Source organism: Sarcophilus harrisii, chromosome 1 (assembly GCF_902635505.1).
Source record: "Sarcophilus harrisii chromosome 1, mSarHar1.11, whole genome shotgun sequence".
NCBI lineage: Eukaryota > Metazoa > Chordata > Mammalia > Dasyuromorphia > Dasyuridae > Sarcophilus > Sarcophilus harrisii.
The window spans coordinates 353,649,475-353,666,241 of record NC_045426.1 but is presented as its reverse complement, the minus strand read 5'-3'; the positions used below and the strand labels follow the sequence as shown (position 1 = coordinate 353,666,241).

At 32.1% G+C, this 16,767-nt stretch overlaps 1 protein-coding gene across 6 annotated transcripts in view; it reads left to right on the top strand.

Moving 5' to 3' along the window:
* Nucleotides 1-16,767, top strand: part of WDR7 (WD repeat domain 7) — a 506,900-nt gene that overhangs the window by 114,413 nt on the left and 375,720 nt on the right. For 5 of the 6 annotated variants that reach the window (XR_004230845.1, XR_004230846.1, XR_004230847.1 and 2 more), the window contains exons 17-19: nt 565-663; nt 3,830-3,948; nt 12,470-12,593. Coding sequence is in view for 3 of the 6 variants with exons in the window: in XM_031945925.1 (XP_031801785.1) it covers nt 565-663; nt 3,830-3,948; nt 12,470-12,593 (342 nt within the window). In the remaining 3 variants the exon portion in view is untranslated. The remainder of the gene's footprint in view (nt 1-564; nt 664-3,829; nt 3,949-12,469; nt 12,594-16,767) is intronic. The other variant, XM_031945926.1, reaches the window with a different exon arrangement.

The window sequence follows — 16,767 nt, the reverse complement described above, 5'->3', positions numbered from 1 at the left end:
TATTTACATTCTTTGCAAGTTAGTATCTAATTATTGTAGTTTTCATGTAATGTAAATGAATACATTTTATCAAAATAGGTTTTAGATATTTCAGAATAATTTGAATTGTTAGGAAATAAGCTATTCTAAAACCATGTTAGCTCTTCTAAATGATTAGATCCTGTTCCTCTCCACTTTAATTCAAATATTTGAATAATATAAGAATATTTTAGACTAAAACAAACATTTTATTTTTTAACAGTATAATTTTTGCTATTTGAAAATTTTATTGACTTCTTGATTAAGGTTAGAGATGCTTAGACTGTTATTGGTTTTTGACTATATGTATTGTTTGATATTTAAAATATTTTGTGATTTCTATTTGATGAAAATTAATATTTCCCCCATCTCTTCTTTATTCTATATTTCTGATTTTTTAAAAAATCGTTTTTCAGTTCTACATTCATCATGGTTTTTGCCTGTTTAATTTTTTTTTTTCATTCTTTAGTAATACTGAGCTATTTTTTCAGAAACAGCTGTGCCTCAATTTCTCTTCCTCTTTATTTCTTCTATTTCCTCTGCAAGCTGCTGCACCTGTCGTTTCCGCTCGGTCTGATACTGATCACTCTGGTTCTGACCCTGCTCCTACTCCTGCTTTACATGCCTGTTTCTTAGTAAATGAAGGTATTTCCTCTTAAGTTTCTAACAACTTATCCTATTCTTTCAACTTATGCCTTATCTTAGTATGACAGGGTTCTTTTATCTAATTTATACATTCATCTTCTTTATTTCTGGGATCCTCATATTCCTTTTTTGTTGTAACATTGTTTGCTAATATATATTGATACTTGTTATTGTCATGATTTTAATCTTATTTGAAGACTTATATGAGCCAAATTACAACAAGAATTTCTACTGTGGAAGCACAAAATATTAAATTTATATGTGAAGCAATATGAGAAAGTAGGTACAGTTCGATTTATGTTTTTCTTTGCTACATATTCTCTGGTTTTAGAATTGATAAAGTTGTTTCATTGTAGGCTTAATCACCCCAGTTAAATAGACTTTTTTGTTTTTGTTGTAGGGTGGAATTTTTGATGAGAGTTAAATGAATAGTCTAATAATTTGTATTTACTCTTTTCAAATTCTTCAGATCAGTAGCTGTGTAATCCCTTATCATTTTGTGCTGATTAGGAGTCACTCATTCCTTTTTCTACTTCACTTGTGGAACTGATATAATAGCTCATATATACACAGCATTTGAAACTTTGCAAAGCTCCAAAAGGGCCTCTTATAGGTTTTTTTATTTTTACGTAGGTAGATTAGTAGCAGAAAGAGGACAAAAAATATTTTCCTCATAATTTGTGTAAGTTAACCTCATGTTTTCTCCAAGAACCAGGTAAGCGTCATTTGCACTCTTCTGCCCTCAAAATCCCATTGAAGTCCTTGATGATCCATTCCTTTGTTGTTCTAAAACTTCATCAGATTGTACAATGTAAAATGGGTGGATTTCCAGTATCTTAGATGTAATCTGTCATTTTGGACACTTTAGTAAAAGGAAAATCAGTTAGAAACAAAGGAATACTACTCAATCTCTTACAATTGAATGGATCATATGAAAGCAAAAGAATGAAGACTGAAGGGTGGGAATCTGTTTTGGGTTTGCTATCAAAAATGTGGTAATACTGTCTATAAAGAGGGAATAGCATTTAATAATTTGCTTAGAGCCCCTATCATAGTTATGTTTTGAAAGATGAAAAAATTATTAATGTTAAATGGGAAAATTGTGGTCATAATAAAATATTGTGTGACTTCCCACTAGTTCCCCTTCCTTCCCCCCAAAAAAAGATCCGACCACAGGTTCTTGTGACATTTAAGCACAATTTTTTTCTCTCATCATTTTTTTTTTTTTTTTTTTTTTTTTTGGTGGGGAGGGGAGGGACTGGCCTGGCCTTATGATTTCCTTGTTTTTAGAAACCTTTGCTGAGATCTGCAACTGTGCCATGGTTTAGAGTCTTAGAGGATTGCTTGGTATGCCAAGTAGTTAAATGATGTGTTCAGTGTCACTTAACCAAGAAGGGTCAGAAGAAAAGAGTTGGAATCCAGATCTTTCTGACTTCAAGACCATGTTTTTATCAACTATGCCAAGAAACCTCTCTTTTTTTTCTTATTAATAAGTCATGATGTTTGTACCTAACTGAAAAAAGTAATTTGTCAGATATTTCAAATTCCTGTTTACAAACATGAACCTTGTTCAGAAATATTCCAAGTTGTGGAAGAATTGTTTCTTTCAAAGCATCTATATTTATGTTTAAGACTTCTTCTGAGTGTGAAAGTTGCTCTTTAGAGGCAATTGAAAATACCTTTAGTAGTATTTCAAGACAATGACTTTAAATAGTGCTTTTATACTTGAAATGATAAAACCTGAAACTCAAGTTACTAATATTTACAATGACAAAAGATGTGAACTTAATTAAGTAGTTTTTTGAATATTTTAGTCATATAGTACATTAATGTTTTAATAGTGTTTAATAGTTTAATAGATCATCATCTTTTCAAATAACAAAAATCCATTATGTGAACTAGAATATTGAAAAAGAGTAACTTTCTTCCTCTTTCAGTTTCAACAGATTGCCATTCATACAATTTTTACTAGGATTTCAATTTTTCAAGTTGCATTTATTTTCAGAAACATTTGAGTTCAAGTTTTACAAAGTTAGTGCTCTCTTTACTTATTTCTAATAATGAATACTCTTGAAGGCCTGCAGTTCTGGCAGTCTAAGAAAGAGGATTATTAGCCATAATAACAACTCCTGACATATCAGGAATGAATTACATTTTGCCATAGATAATAGCCACACTGGTAGCTATATTTAAACTGACAGCACACCCATGTTTTTGATTGCTACATGAAGGCCCTGTAAACTCTTTTGAAGCTCTTTTTTCCATGCTAACTTGTTATTTTACTTATATTTTACATTTTGGTGATGTTTTACAATTTTGTTTTCATATTTTGCATATTTTATATGGGAATTTTATTAAATAATTTGGATTTTCTTATGATATCATTAATATTTATAGGCATTAAAAGACTAACTTAAGACTTAGACATTATACAAACATTTTATGTATTTTTGAACAGAATTTCCAGTGTCTTTATAATATCTCTAATGTTGGAAAAAAATGCATCTCACAGAATATTCCCATTGTAATGCCGGAGAAACTGAGGCAAGATAGAGATTAGAGAGTATTTAATAATTTATTTAAAAGGGAAAGATTTACTGGGACCCAAATGGATCCATGGTTTGGTCCCAGGGCTGAATGAGTCTATCGTCTCCAAGAATCCAACAAACAATGCGAGTTCTCAATGACATATATACACATGGCTCAGACTCAGACTGAGGCAGAGACAGAGTCAGGGTACAGAGAGTGGGAAGGGATTCTGACAGAGTGGGATGAACCTCTGGAGAAGGGGGGGGTGACATAATAAGGGCGGCACCCCGGACATGGGGAGAGGCATCTTGATAAGATGATATCTGATGTTCTGATAGCTTGGGATGGGGAGAGGCATTCTGATATTCTAAAACATAAGATCTTTTATCTTTATCAAATATTCTGATAAAGAGGGAGGGGAGGTTTTACAGGACAGTTATAAACTGAGGCAGAACACTTAGAGAAACTGAGTCAGGACTGGGTCAGGATAATTAGGGAAACTGAGGCAAGACAATAAAAGAGAACTATGGCATAACACCACGAACCTCTCTATTTTTTATTTTCTTAAAATACACCTATTTTAGATTTTGGTGCTCATAGTGAAAAGATTGTTAATATTGTTTTTATATTTCAACAGGATGGAGTCAACTAGCTGCTATGCATTGTGTTATGCTTCCAGACCTGTTGGGATTGGATAAATTTAGACCTCCACTTCTAGAAATGCTGGCTCGGAGATGGCAGGATCGATGCCTGGAGGTAATATTAAAGTTATGTATTTAGGAAACATCTTTATTAAAATGCTATTCTGATGCTTCTTCTTGGCATGGGGGAAATCCTGGGATCTTAACTCTTTTATGTATCCTTAATTACTGTGTGGAGGAATGTGGGGAATGGCAATTTACAGTAATTTCTATATCTATATGATATAGCACAAAGAATACTGAGAACTTCAAACCCTACTTCTGATGTCTGGGACCCCTTCTAGTTCTTGATCTGTGATACCTGATATATAGATGATAAATTTCTTACATTTCATTTACCTCATCAGAGGTTAGACTGTACTAATGAGGTGTGAGAGCAATGGGATCTCTTTGGCATTTTGCACAGGTTTTGTGAAAGAATTTGCAAATCCCAATAGCCAGAAGGTTTGTAGCAAGAATGGGTTTATTTACATTAAGAAAACAGTGTGCTAAGAAGATGGCTTTCTTATTAGGCAAACCTCCTAATTAGGAATTTAGTTAAGATGGGTTTACACTGAGAAGAATTTATCTTCATCAGTGGGCAAAATCCTCTTAGGACTTCTGCAGAGATGGCTTGACAAATCCTTGGTTATATCTGGTTAGTATTGGCCTGGAGCTGGGAAGTTGTTTGAGTGACTATGTGTCATTCCAATTGAATGAGATAACTTGGGAGTTTACCTTATGTACAGGAAGATGTGCCCCTCCCAGGGGCAGAGAGTTTGAGAGTCTGGAGCACTCTTTCCCCCAAAGGGGACACAATTTACATTAAGGGTCTTTCCAACCCTTCCCCCCAAAAGATCTCCGTTTATATCAGTATGAATTTTTAAGATATGTTAAAAAATAAAATGATTAAATTGATCACAATACACTAGGGAAATATTTGTATTCTTTTGCATTGATGAAATTTTGTTATCAGTGATTGTTTGAAAAGACTTAACAACCAGAAGTTAGAAATATATTTGCAAAAAGCAGAGTATAGTATAGTACAAAGAATACTATAGTAGGAGAAAAGAAACCGTAAGTTGGAATTTATACTATGCCACTTCCTAGGAGTATCCTGAAGGTGTTTTATACTTTTTCCCCCTTTTCCCTTTTAAATAGTAGCATTTCTTTTTCTTGTCAAATTTAGAAACATTTGAATTCATTTAAAAATATCTTTGAGACAAAAATCTCTTTCAGCTTAACTCCTATTTAGATATTATTGAATTATATCTTGTAAATTGCTAATAGTAAATTGGCTCCTAGAAAATGATTTATTTGTTTCAACATGATTAATGTATCTTTGTAAAAAACAAAACACAGCAGAAATAGTGATTAAATGTACTGGAAATTGGAACAAACATTTGATAACTTTCTTTTTTTAATACTATTTCCCCATTTATTTCATGTCAAGACAATTTTTAGCATTTATTTTTTAGAAGATTTTGAATTCCAGTTTTTCTCTCTTTTTTCTCCTCTTCTTAAAATGGTAATTTGATATAGATTATAATTGTGCTATTATATAAAACCTATTTCCGTATTAGTCACAATTGTGAAAGAAGAAACCAGTCAAAAGAAAAAGAAAAACCTGGGAAAAAAGAATAAAGTTTAAAAAGTATGCTTCAGTCTGCATTCAGAGACCATCAGTTCTTTATCTGAATGTGAATAGGCCTTGGTAGTTTTCTTGGATTACTGTGTTGCTGAAAAGGACTAAGTTATTCATGGCAGATCGTCACACAGTGTTGCTCTTTGTGATGTTTTCCTGGTTCTGCTGATTTCACTTTGTATCAGTTTATAAAACTTTTTGCAAGTTTTTCTGAAATCTGCCTGTTCATCATTTTCTTATTGCACAGTAGTATTCCATTACATTTATATGTACAGCTTGTTCAGCCATTCCCAATTGATGAGCATCTCAATTTTCAATATTTTGTCACCATGAAAAGGAATGCTATAAATATATTTTCATATGTATGTCCTTTTCCCTTTTTTGATCTCTTTAGGAATCTTCATTGCATTGGTTTTGTTTGTGCAAAAGCTTTTTAATGTGATGTAATCATAATTATGGTTTATATTTTATAATTCTATCTCATGTTTGATCATGAATCTGTAATTCAATTAGCTTCTTTAAGAATTTGGAGACTGTACCACTTGGTGCATAAAAGTTTAGTTAGTATTGATATTACTTTATTGTCTGTGGTTCATTTTAACAAGATATTGTTTCCTTCTTTATCTCTTTTAAATATGTCTGGTTTTGCTTTTGTTTTGAAATCAGATTGCTCTGTCCACTATTTTTACTTCAGTTGAAGCTAACAGATTTTGCTCCATCCCCTTACCTTTACTTTGTGTGTCTCTGTTTGAAGTATGTTTCTTTTAAACAATATATTGTAGGATTTTCTTTTTGGATCTACTCTGCTGTCTGCTTCTGTTTATGAGAGAGTTCATCTGATTTATATTCACAGTTATGATTACTAATTCTATTTCCCTTTATTCTATTTTTTACCCTGTTTGTCTTCTCTCTCCTTTTACCCTTTTTCTCTTTGACTTTGTTTTGCTCCCTTGCAAACCTTGCAAACCAAGCCTTCCTTGGTTTGCCCCCTCTTTTATCAGTCCCCTCTCCTTTCTCCCTTTAAGTAAATTTTCTCCCATCTCAGTTTCCTAAATTAAGCTGATTGTGTATAATACTCCCTCTTTGAGATAATATTAATGGGACTATGAGTCCAGTGATGCTCATTGCCTCAATAATCTTTCCATCCATTGTAATAGATTTCTTTTGCCTTTTCATGTGAAATAATTTACCCCATTCTATCTCATCCATCTACATCCAGTATACTCCTTTCTTATCCCTTAATTATATTTTAACATTATTCTCTCAAATTCACCTTATACCTGTACTCTATGTTTAATTATATTCCTTCTCGCTGTAAAATTTTTAAGAATTACAAGTCATGTTGGATTATAAACATTGTAGCTCCATTGAATTCCTTATATTTTCTCTTCCTATTTTATCTTTTTTAGGCTTCTCTTGGTTCTTGCTATTGCAAATCAGATTTTTTGTTCAGTTCTAGTCTTCTCCTTATGAAAGCTTGAAATCCTTCTATTTCATTGAATGACCATTGTTTTCTTTGAAGTATTATAGTTTTTTAAAATTTCACCAGATAAGTGAATCTAGCTTGTAATCCTAGCTTCTTTGCTTATTTGTTAAAATTTAAGTTAAATCCATTATATGTATGTATACTTATATAGTTATCTTGCTGCACAAGAAAAAATCTGATCTCGAAAGAAAGAAAAAACCTGATAAGGAAAACAAAAATGCAAGAAAACAATAACAGAAAGAGTGGAAATGTTATGTTGTGGTCCATACTCATTTCCCATGGTTCTCTCTCTGGGTGTAGCTGACTCTCTTCATTGCTAAACAATTGGAACTGGTTTGAATCATCTATTGTTGAAGAGACCTACGTCCATCAGAATTGATCATTGTATAATTTTGTTGTTGCTGTGTATAATGATCTCCTGGTTCTGCTCATTTCACTTGGCATCAGTTCATAAAAGTCTCTCCAGGCTTCTCTGAAATCATCCTGCTGGTTATTTTTTATAGAACAGTAATATTCCATAACATTCATATACCATAATTTATTCAGCCATTCTCCAATTGATGGGCATCCTCTATGTTTCCAGTTTTTAACCACTACAAAAAGGGCTGCCACAAACATTCTTACACATACAGGTTCCTTTCCCTCTTTTAAGATCTCTTTGGAAAATTACCCTGGCATGGGTTATGTCAATAAAAAGTTACTATAATTAAAAAAAAAAAAAAAGATCTCTTTGGGATATAAGCCCAGCAGTAACACTGCTGGATCAAAGGGTATGCACAGTTTGATAACTTTTTGAGCATAGTTCCAAATTGCTTTCCAGAATGGTTGGATTTGTTCACGTTCCACCAACAGTGCATCAGTGTCCAGTTTTCCCACATCCCCTCCAATATTTGTCATTAGCTTTTCCTGTCATCTTGGCCAATTTGAGAGGTATGTAGTGGTATTTCAGAGTTGTCTTAATTTGCAGTTCTCTGATCAGTAGTGATTTGGAGCACCTTTTCATATGACTAGAAATAGATAATAAAAACAGTAATTTTCTTCTTTTTCTTTTTTTAATTAAAGCTTTTTATTTATAAAGCATATGCATGGGTAATTTTTTCCAACAATGACCCTTGCAAAACCTTTTGTTCCAAATTTTCCCCTCCTTCCCTTCATCCCCTCCTCTAGCTGACAGGTAGTCCAATATATGTTAAATATGTTGAAATCCATGATAGATCCAATATATGTATACATATTTATATAGTTATCTTGTTGTGCAAGATAAATCAGATGATGAAGGAAGAAAAAGAAAAACTGAGAAAGAAAACAAAATGCAAGCATATAACAACAGAGAGTGAGAATGCTATGTTGTGTTAACACCACACTTAGTTCCCATAGTCCTCTCTCTGGATGTAGATGGCTCTCTTCATCACTGAATAAGTAGAACTGGTTTGAATCATCTCACTGTTGAAGAGAGATATGTCCATCAGAGTTGATCATTGTATAGTCTTGTTGTTGCCGTGTATAATGATCTCATTTCACTTAACATCAGTTCATGTAACTCTCTCCAGGCCTCTCTGAAAATCATCCTGCTGGTTATTTCTTCTTCTTCTTCTTTTTTTTTTTAATTTTTTATTAAAGTTTTTTATTTACAAAGCATATGCATGGGTAATTTTTCCAACATTGACCCTTGCATAACTTTTGTTACAAATTTTTCCCTTGTTCTTCCCATCTCCTCCCCTAGCTAGCAGGTAGTCCAATACCTGATAAATATGTTGAAATACATGTTAGATCCAATATATGTATACATATTTATATAGTTATCTTGTTGTGCAAGATAAATCAGATGATGAAGGAAGAAAAAGAAAAACTGAGAAAGAAAACAAAATGCAAGCATATAACAACAGAGTAAGAATGTTATGTTGTGTTTCCATGGTTTTCTCTCTGTGTGTATATGGCTCTCTTCATCAGTGCACAAGAGGAACTAATTTGAATCATCTCAATGTTGAAGAATTGCTAGTCTTTTCTTACAGAATAATAGTATTCCATAGTATTCATTAACCATAATTTATTCAGCCATTCTTCAATTGATGGGCATCCACTCAATTTCCAGTTTCTTGCCACTACAAAGAGGTCTGCCACAAACATTTTTGCACATGTGGGTTCCTTTCCCTCCTTTAGGATCTCTCGATCAAAGGGTATGCATAGTTTGATAACTTTTTGAGCATAGTCCTAAATTGTTCTCCAGAATGGTTGGATCTGTTCACACTTCCACCAACAATATATCAGTGTCCCAGTTTTCCCACATCCCAATATTTGTCATAATCATTTCCTGTCATCTTAGCCAATCTGACAGGTGTGTAGTGGTAACTCAGAGTTGTCTTAATTTGCATTTCTCTGATCAATAGTGATTTGGAGCACCTTTTCATGTGGCTACAAATAGTTTCAATTTCTTCATCTGGAAATTGTCTGCTCATATCCTTTGACCATTTATCAATTGGAGAATGGTTTGATTTATATAGTGACTTTTTATCTGTCCTCATCCCTCTTATCTTCTCTTAAGCCATTGAACTTGATCCTTCGGATGTAAAAATGTTTTCACAGTTTATTGCTTCCCTTCTAATCTTATCTGCATTAGTTTTGTTTGTACAAAAACTTTTTAACAATATAATCCAAATTATCTATTTTATGATTAATCATGATCTCTAGTTCTTCTTTGGTCACAAATTCCTTCCTCCTCCACAAATCTGAGAGGTAAACAGCCCTATGTTCTTCTAATTTGTTTATAATATCATTCTTTATCTCTAGATCATGAACCCATTTTGATCTTATCTTAGTATACAGTATTAAGTGTGGGTCTATGCCTGCTTTCTGCCATAGTACTTTCTAATTTTTCCAGCAGTTTTTGTCAAATAGTGAATTCTTATCCCAAAAGCTGGGGTTTGGGGTTTGTCAAATACTAGATTGTTGTAATCATTGGCCATTTTGTTCTGCTAACCTAACCTATTCTATTGATCAACTTCTCTGTTTCTTAGCTAGTACCAAATGGTTTTGATGATTACTGCTTTATAATATAGTTTTAAATCTAGTATAGCTAGGCCACCTTCATTTGCTTTTCTCTTCATTAATTCCTTTGAAATTCTTGCCCTTTTTTTCTTCCAGAAAAATTTTGTGTTATTTTTTCCAGGTCAGTAAAATAGTTTCTTGGGAGTTAGATTGGTATAGCACTAAAGAAATAAATTAGTTTAGGGAATATTGTCATCTTTATTATATTTGCTTGACAAGCACTTAATATTTTTCCAGTTGCTTAGACCTTATTTTATTTGTGTGGAAAGTGTTTTGTAGTTTTGCTCATATAGTTCCTGTCTTTCCCTTGGCAGATAAAATCCCAAATATTTTATATTATCAACAGTTATTTTAAAAGGAATTTCTGTTTGTATCTCTTGCTGCTGTATTTTGTTAGTGATATATAAGAAATGCTGATGATTTCTGTGGATTTATTTTGTATCCTGCAACTTTGCTAAAGTTGTGGATTATTTCTAATAGCTTTTTAGTAGATTCTCTGGGGTTTTCTAAGTACACCATCTGCAAAGAATGATAATTTGTTTTCCTCATTACCTACTCTCTAATTCCTTTAATCTCTTTTTCTTCTCTTATTGCCAAAGCTAGCATTTCTAATACAATATTGAATAGTAATGATGATAGTGGGCAACCTTGTTTCACTCCTGATCTTATTGGGAATGGTTCTAGTTAATTCCCACTACATATGATGCTTGCTGATGGTTTTAAATAGATGCTACTGACTAAAAATCATAATTTTAGCTATATTTATTTAGTTCCATACCAAATTACCAAAGAACTGTGAATAAGGAAAGAGTTTATGACCAAAGGTAGAGGAGATCATAGGAAGTAAAATAGATTAATTTTGATCATATTGAAATAAAGTTTTTTGTAAAAACAAAACCAATGCCGCCAAGATAAAAAGGAAAGCAGAAAATTGGGGCAAAGTTTTCAATATCAAGTTTTTCTGAGAAGGTCCTCATTTCTTAAATATTTAGAGAATTGAGTCAAAGTTAAAAAATACAAATCATTCCCTAATTGTTATAATGATCATAGGATATGAACAGTCAGATTTTCAAAAAAAAAAAAATTTAACTATAATAATATGAGAAAAAGTACTCCAAATAATTGTTGATTAGATAAATACAAATTAGAAAATCTCTGAAGTACCACCTCACACCTGATTGACTATTATGATAGAAAAAAAAATGATAAATATTGAGGGGATATAGAAAAATTGGGATAATAATGTTTTGTTGGTGAAGTTGTAACTGATCCAGGTATATTGGATAGCACTTTGGAACTGTGCTCAAAGAACTGTAAGACTGTGTGTATTTTTGGCCCAGCAACCACTACTAAGTCTGTATCTAAAAAGCTAAAAAACAAAAAGGAAAAGGATCTATATGTACAAAGATATTTATAACAGCTCTATTTGTGGTGGCAGTGAATTGGAAGTTGAAGGAATACCCATCATTTTGGACATAGCTAACAATATAGGAGGTACAGATGATAGTAATGGGATATTATTGTGCTATTAAAAAATGAGCAAGCTGACTTCAGAAAAATCTCAGAAGACTTAGGAATTGTTGCAAAGTGAAGCAGGCAGATTCAAGAGAACTTTGTATACAGTATTAGCAATTGTGTATGGTAATCAATTGTGAATGACTTAGCTGTTATGATTAATACAGTGAACCAAGACAATTCTAAGCAACCCATGATGATAAATCATATCTCTCCAGAGGGAACTGATAAACTCTAACTGCAAACTAAAGCATCATTTTTTCACTTTATTTGTCTGGCTTTTTTTTTTTTTTTTTTTTAAACAACATGGCTATTATAGAAAGATGGTTTACATGATTTCACAAGTGTAATTGATATCCTATTTTTCCCCCTTTCACCAGCGTAGAGAACAGAGAAAGGGAAAGAATTTGGAACTCAAAATTTTAAAACACTCTAAAAATAAATAATTTTTTTTAAAAATTAAAGAAATATAAGGACATGTGTTTCAAAACTATAGTTATAGTTTAAATTTTGAACCTGTTAATTTGATAAATCATGCTGTCAACTCCTTTATCATTTAAATTTAATTTTCCATAAATCTTTATTTAAAATCTCTGGATATTTACCAGCAATAGATTGTAACTTGAGGGGAGGGGCTGTCTTTTACCTCTTTTATTATTTCTAGTGCTTAACACATTGCCTGACACTTAGTAGGCACTTAATATTTATTGATTATGATTATTGTTCATTCTGTGTTTTTTTTCTTGCATAAATAATTTGGACTACCATATTCTTAAGATTGTTTTATTACTTTTATAAAGTATTTTTGGTACAGTGATAAACAATCAAATATACTCTGCCTTTTCCTATTCGCTAATATTTGTAAGTAAACATCTTTATATTTCCTGATTGCCTGCTTGAATTTAGGTAAGAGAAGCGGCTCAAGCTTTACTGTTGGCAGAACTGAGAAGAATTGAACAAGGAGGAAGAAAAGAAACAATTGATGCTTGGGCTCCTTATTTACCTCAGTATATGGATAGTGTTATATCACGTAAGTTTTTTTTTTTTTCCTTTTTTTTGCCCTCTAAAATTTTCAGTTGATTCAAAATTTCAAACTTAAAATAAACAGAAAAATATCAAAAGCACCAAACAGGCATTTCACTGTAAATGTCACTGCAGGTCAGATAGTCTTTATCTCTTTCTCTCTCTTTTTTTTTTTTTACAAGAAAGTTCAGCCATTATTTCTTGTTTGACTTTGCCTTTAAGGTCATTTAGTGATGCATATTTACCTTATAAGAAACTATCACTACTCTAGAAAATGAGAAATTTCTAAACCAATAGATGATGAATAAATAGAGATTTCAATACTAGTTGAATTAATTTGTTTTAAGATTATTGCAAATCTTCTGTTCTTAGAGTATTGAGAAGGTATTTTGTTTATTTGTGAATTATATGTAAGACAAGGTCCTTGTGAATAGATATTGTCTTATTCTTAATACTTTGGTCCCCAGGCCAGCACAGTGGCATTTAGTAGTGGTTTTAATAAATGTTTTTTTTAATTATTTAAAATTTAAATATCTTATAGAGGTATTTTAATATGAGAGATATTGATGTATTAAAGGGAAATTGGAGTAGAGAACAAGGTAGCTCAAGCTATAAAAAAGGAGAGGTAAAATCATGAGCAGTTTCCATAGTTTATAGTTCGAAAAAATCTACTTGAGAGTAGTATTTTAAACTATATGTTCAAGAAGCTGGTGACTAAATTATTTGAAGTAAAATGGAGTTTTTCTGGAAAAACGATTTTAAAGATGTGATTAAGATGCTGATGCTGAATCTCAATTTGGAACTGTTTGGGCATGGCAATCAAATTTGGATAATAGAATATTGGAGAGTTACAGAAGGTATAAGTGCAAAGGTAGGTTATAGAAGACTTTGAATGCTAAGTAAAGTTACTTGAGTCTTATTTGGTAGACTTTAGGGAGTCATCCAAAGGTCTTAATAGAGGAATAATATAAGATTAATTTCAATAGTAGTGTGAAAAATGGATTAGAGGGAAGACTGACGAGTTCTAGAATACCTATTAGAAACCTGTTGGAGTAATAATTTCCAATCCCTTGCAATCTGGTTTCCAATCCATCCCTGTACTGAAATTGCTCTTTCCAAGATTACTAATGATTCCTTTATATTCTTATCAGTGCAGTACCTAACCAACCACAGTTTCAGAGTCAGACACATAAGAAATAGTTTAGTAGTTAGATTAGTGAAAAGAGAAGCTGCTTGGTTTGGTAGCAATAAGAATAGAAGAGTTAGGAATAGGTTTAAGAGATAATTAAGTAATTTAGAATAAGTAGAAGGGATACTTTTTTGGGAGTCAAAAGACATCAGTTTGAACCTTTTTCACAGATCAAGCATTTTTTTACCCTTCTATTCCAATTTATAATTTCCTATAAATTTCTGTGATATAGAGTGGGGGGCCTGGGGTCAAGCAGTAATGATCTATAATTTGATAAAGCATTAAAGAAAACAAAAGACTTAGTTAAGATGATTATCTTTGGATAAGATGATCCAATTTAACTAGCACACCAAGTTTTAAAAGATAGAATCATAGAATTTTAGAGCTAGAAAGAGCTTTAGGGATTATTTATTCAGTCTATTTGTTGTACAAAAAAGGGAACTAAAGTGGTAAAGTTACTTGCCCCAGTTTCTACAAACTGATTTTAACGTTACTTGTTCCTTAGAAGGAAATATTACCAGAGTTACCTAAGGCCTGACCTTGGCATTCTGCTGCTCAGAGCTGTTTGGGATCCTATTGCTTATAATAAAATGTGCCTTCATTATACTAGCATCTCTCATGCCATATCACCTTTTCAATCTTGTTTCAGACTACATCAACTTGGTGTTTAAGCTGCTTTTAATTTCTTTTCCCTATGATCTTGTCTAATACTTTCCTAATTGATTGTAATTATGTAGTGTATGCTTATAACTGGATTCCATTTCTGGAATTCATTAGGGATGAGACCATTTGGAAATTATTCCCTGAATCTTAATTTCCTTTTCTGTAAAATAGAAAGAACAATTGTTTCACATGGAGTTATTGTGGACAAAGCAAAAATGCTTAAAGTCCTATATACTTATAAGTTTTTGCTGGAATATATTCCTTTCTTACCTTTATCAATTGAAATCTGCTTTTTTTCATCAAGTTTTATTCAAGGTCTTGATTTTCCATGAATCTTTCCTTAATTTTTACTTTATACTTCTCCTTTTCCTTTATATTTTGCCTTGTATCACCCATATTTCTCTACTTGAAATGTCATTCCTGCCACTTTTCGTTTTTGTGTACCTGGTATCTAATATAGTAAATTACATGTATAATAATTACGATGAATTTTGAGTTGAATTGAGTTGTAACTTATGAAAATATGTATGAGACCTTGGAATCCTGGATTTTAGAAATCTGAAACCAAGTGATAGTTTTTTCCTTTTTCCTGGCAATATTTAGGAGTGATGTGCATGAACTCTGAGAATCCCTACTAGGGATGAAAGGAAAATATGATGTTTTGATACTCATTTGAAAATCATTTGTGGCCAAATAATAGGTTTTTGGCCGTCTCTTCCTATTTCTTCTACTAAGTGAGGAGAAGTAGTTAGGATTGATTCTATCTTGTGTTTCGAGTTTTTATAGGTTTTAAATTTTTATTATAAGCAATCATCAACAAAAACAAACAAACAAAAAAAAAAAACCTTTCAAATATGGAATAGAATCTTATGTGATTACCCCTTTCTTATGGCAGCATACTCTCAAACAAATAACAGAAAGCAAAAAGAACACTTTCTAAGGTGCCTTTGGTGGTAGTGGTTTCTTTTTTTTAATGGCTTAATTTATTCCATATATACTTCTAGTTCTCACACTTAGTCTTACTTCATGTAAGTCTTTATTTATTTATTTTTTTGTAATCATTGTTTTTATTTTTATTCTACCTGTGGCCTCAGATCTTGGTATGTCCAAAGTTTGGGCAAGAAGCAGTAGAAACAAGATGATGTCTAATTCAAGAAGGCAAATTTTACCTTATAAATATTAATAAAAAAAATCCATATGATGGGGTAAAACTTGTGACTTGACTATAGCTCTTGATGGGTATATGTTATTGAAAGGAAATCAAAACAGATCAAATATAGACTTGGAAACACAATATAATAAGAGTATAGTCTTGTGAAAATTCAGAGACCAAATAGGAAAATATAGTAGAGAACATTTGGGTTAATATAAGTGAATGGAGAAACAGTTGATTTTGTTATCAGAATATATTTCAGCTATTCACACATCTTGCCAGAGTTGTCTTTCTGCCAAAAGTGGGGCTGCTAATCACTTTTGACTTGACTTAGTGATATTTATATCCTTAGAAGGATATTTATATCCTTCTAGAAGAAGAGGAACTAACAAGGGGAAATTCTGTACTGGATCTAATTCTCCCAAAGAGGGAGAATAATGGTTGCTTTGGTGGAGATTACATTACTTTTGTTGGAAATAAACACATCCTCCTAGAACTTCCAGTGGAATTAGACAAGGCAAGGAATAATAAACATTCCAGATTTTGTGAAAGTAGATTTTAAAAGATTTAAAAGAAGGATAGGTATGATCCCATTGACTAAATTATTACATCCCAGAAAGGATGAAAAAAATGTCAAGAATTAAAATTTGAAGGCAATAATTCCAGTGGGCAGAGAAAATGGGCATTGTTTTTTTTTTTTTTTGTTTTTGTTTTTTAATAGCCTTTTATTTACAGGATATATACATGGGTAACTTTACAGCATTAACAATTGCCAAACCTCTTGTTCCAGTTTTTCACCTCTTACCCCCCCCCCATCCCCTCCCCTAAATGGCAGGATGACCAGTAGATGTTAAATATATTAAAATATAAATTAGATACACAATTAGTATACCTGACCAAAACGTTATTTTGCTGTACAAAAAGAATCAGACTCTGAAATATTGTACAATTAGCTTGTGAAGGAAATCAAAAATGCAGGTGTGCATAAATATAGGGATTGGGAATTCAATGTAATGGTTTTTAGTCATCTCCCAGAGTTCTTTTTCTGGGCATAGCTAGTTCAGTTCATTACTGCTCCATTAGAAATGATTTGGTTGATCTCGTTGCTGAGGATGGCCTGATCCATCAGAACTGGTCATCATCTAGTATTGTTGTTGAAGTATATAATGATCTCCT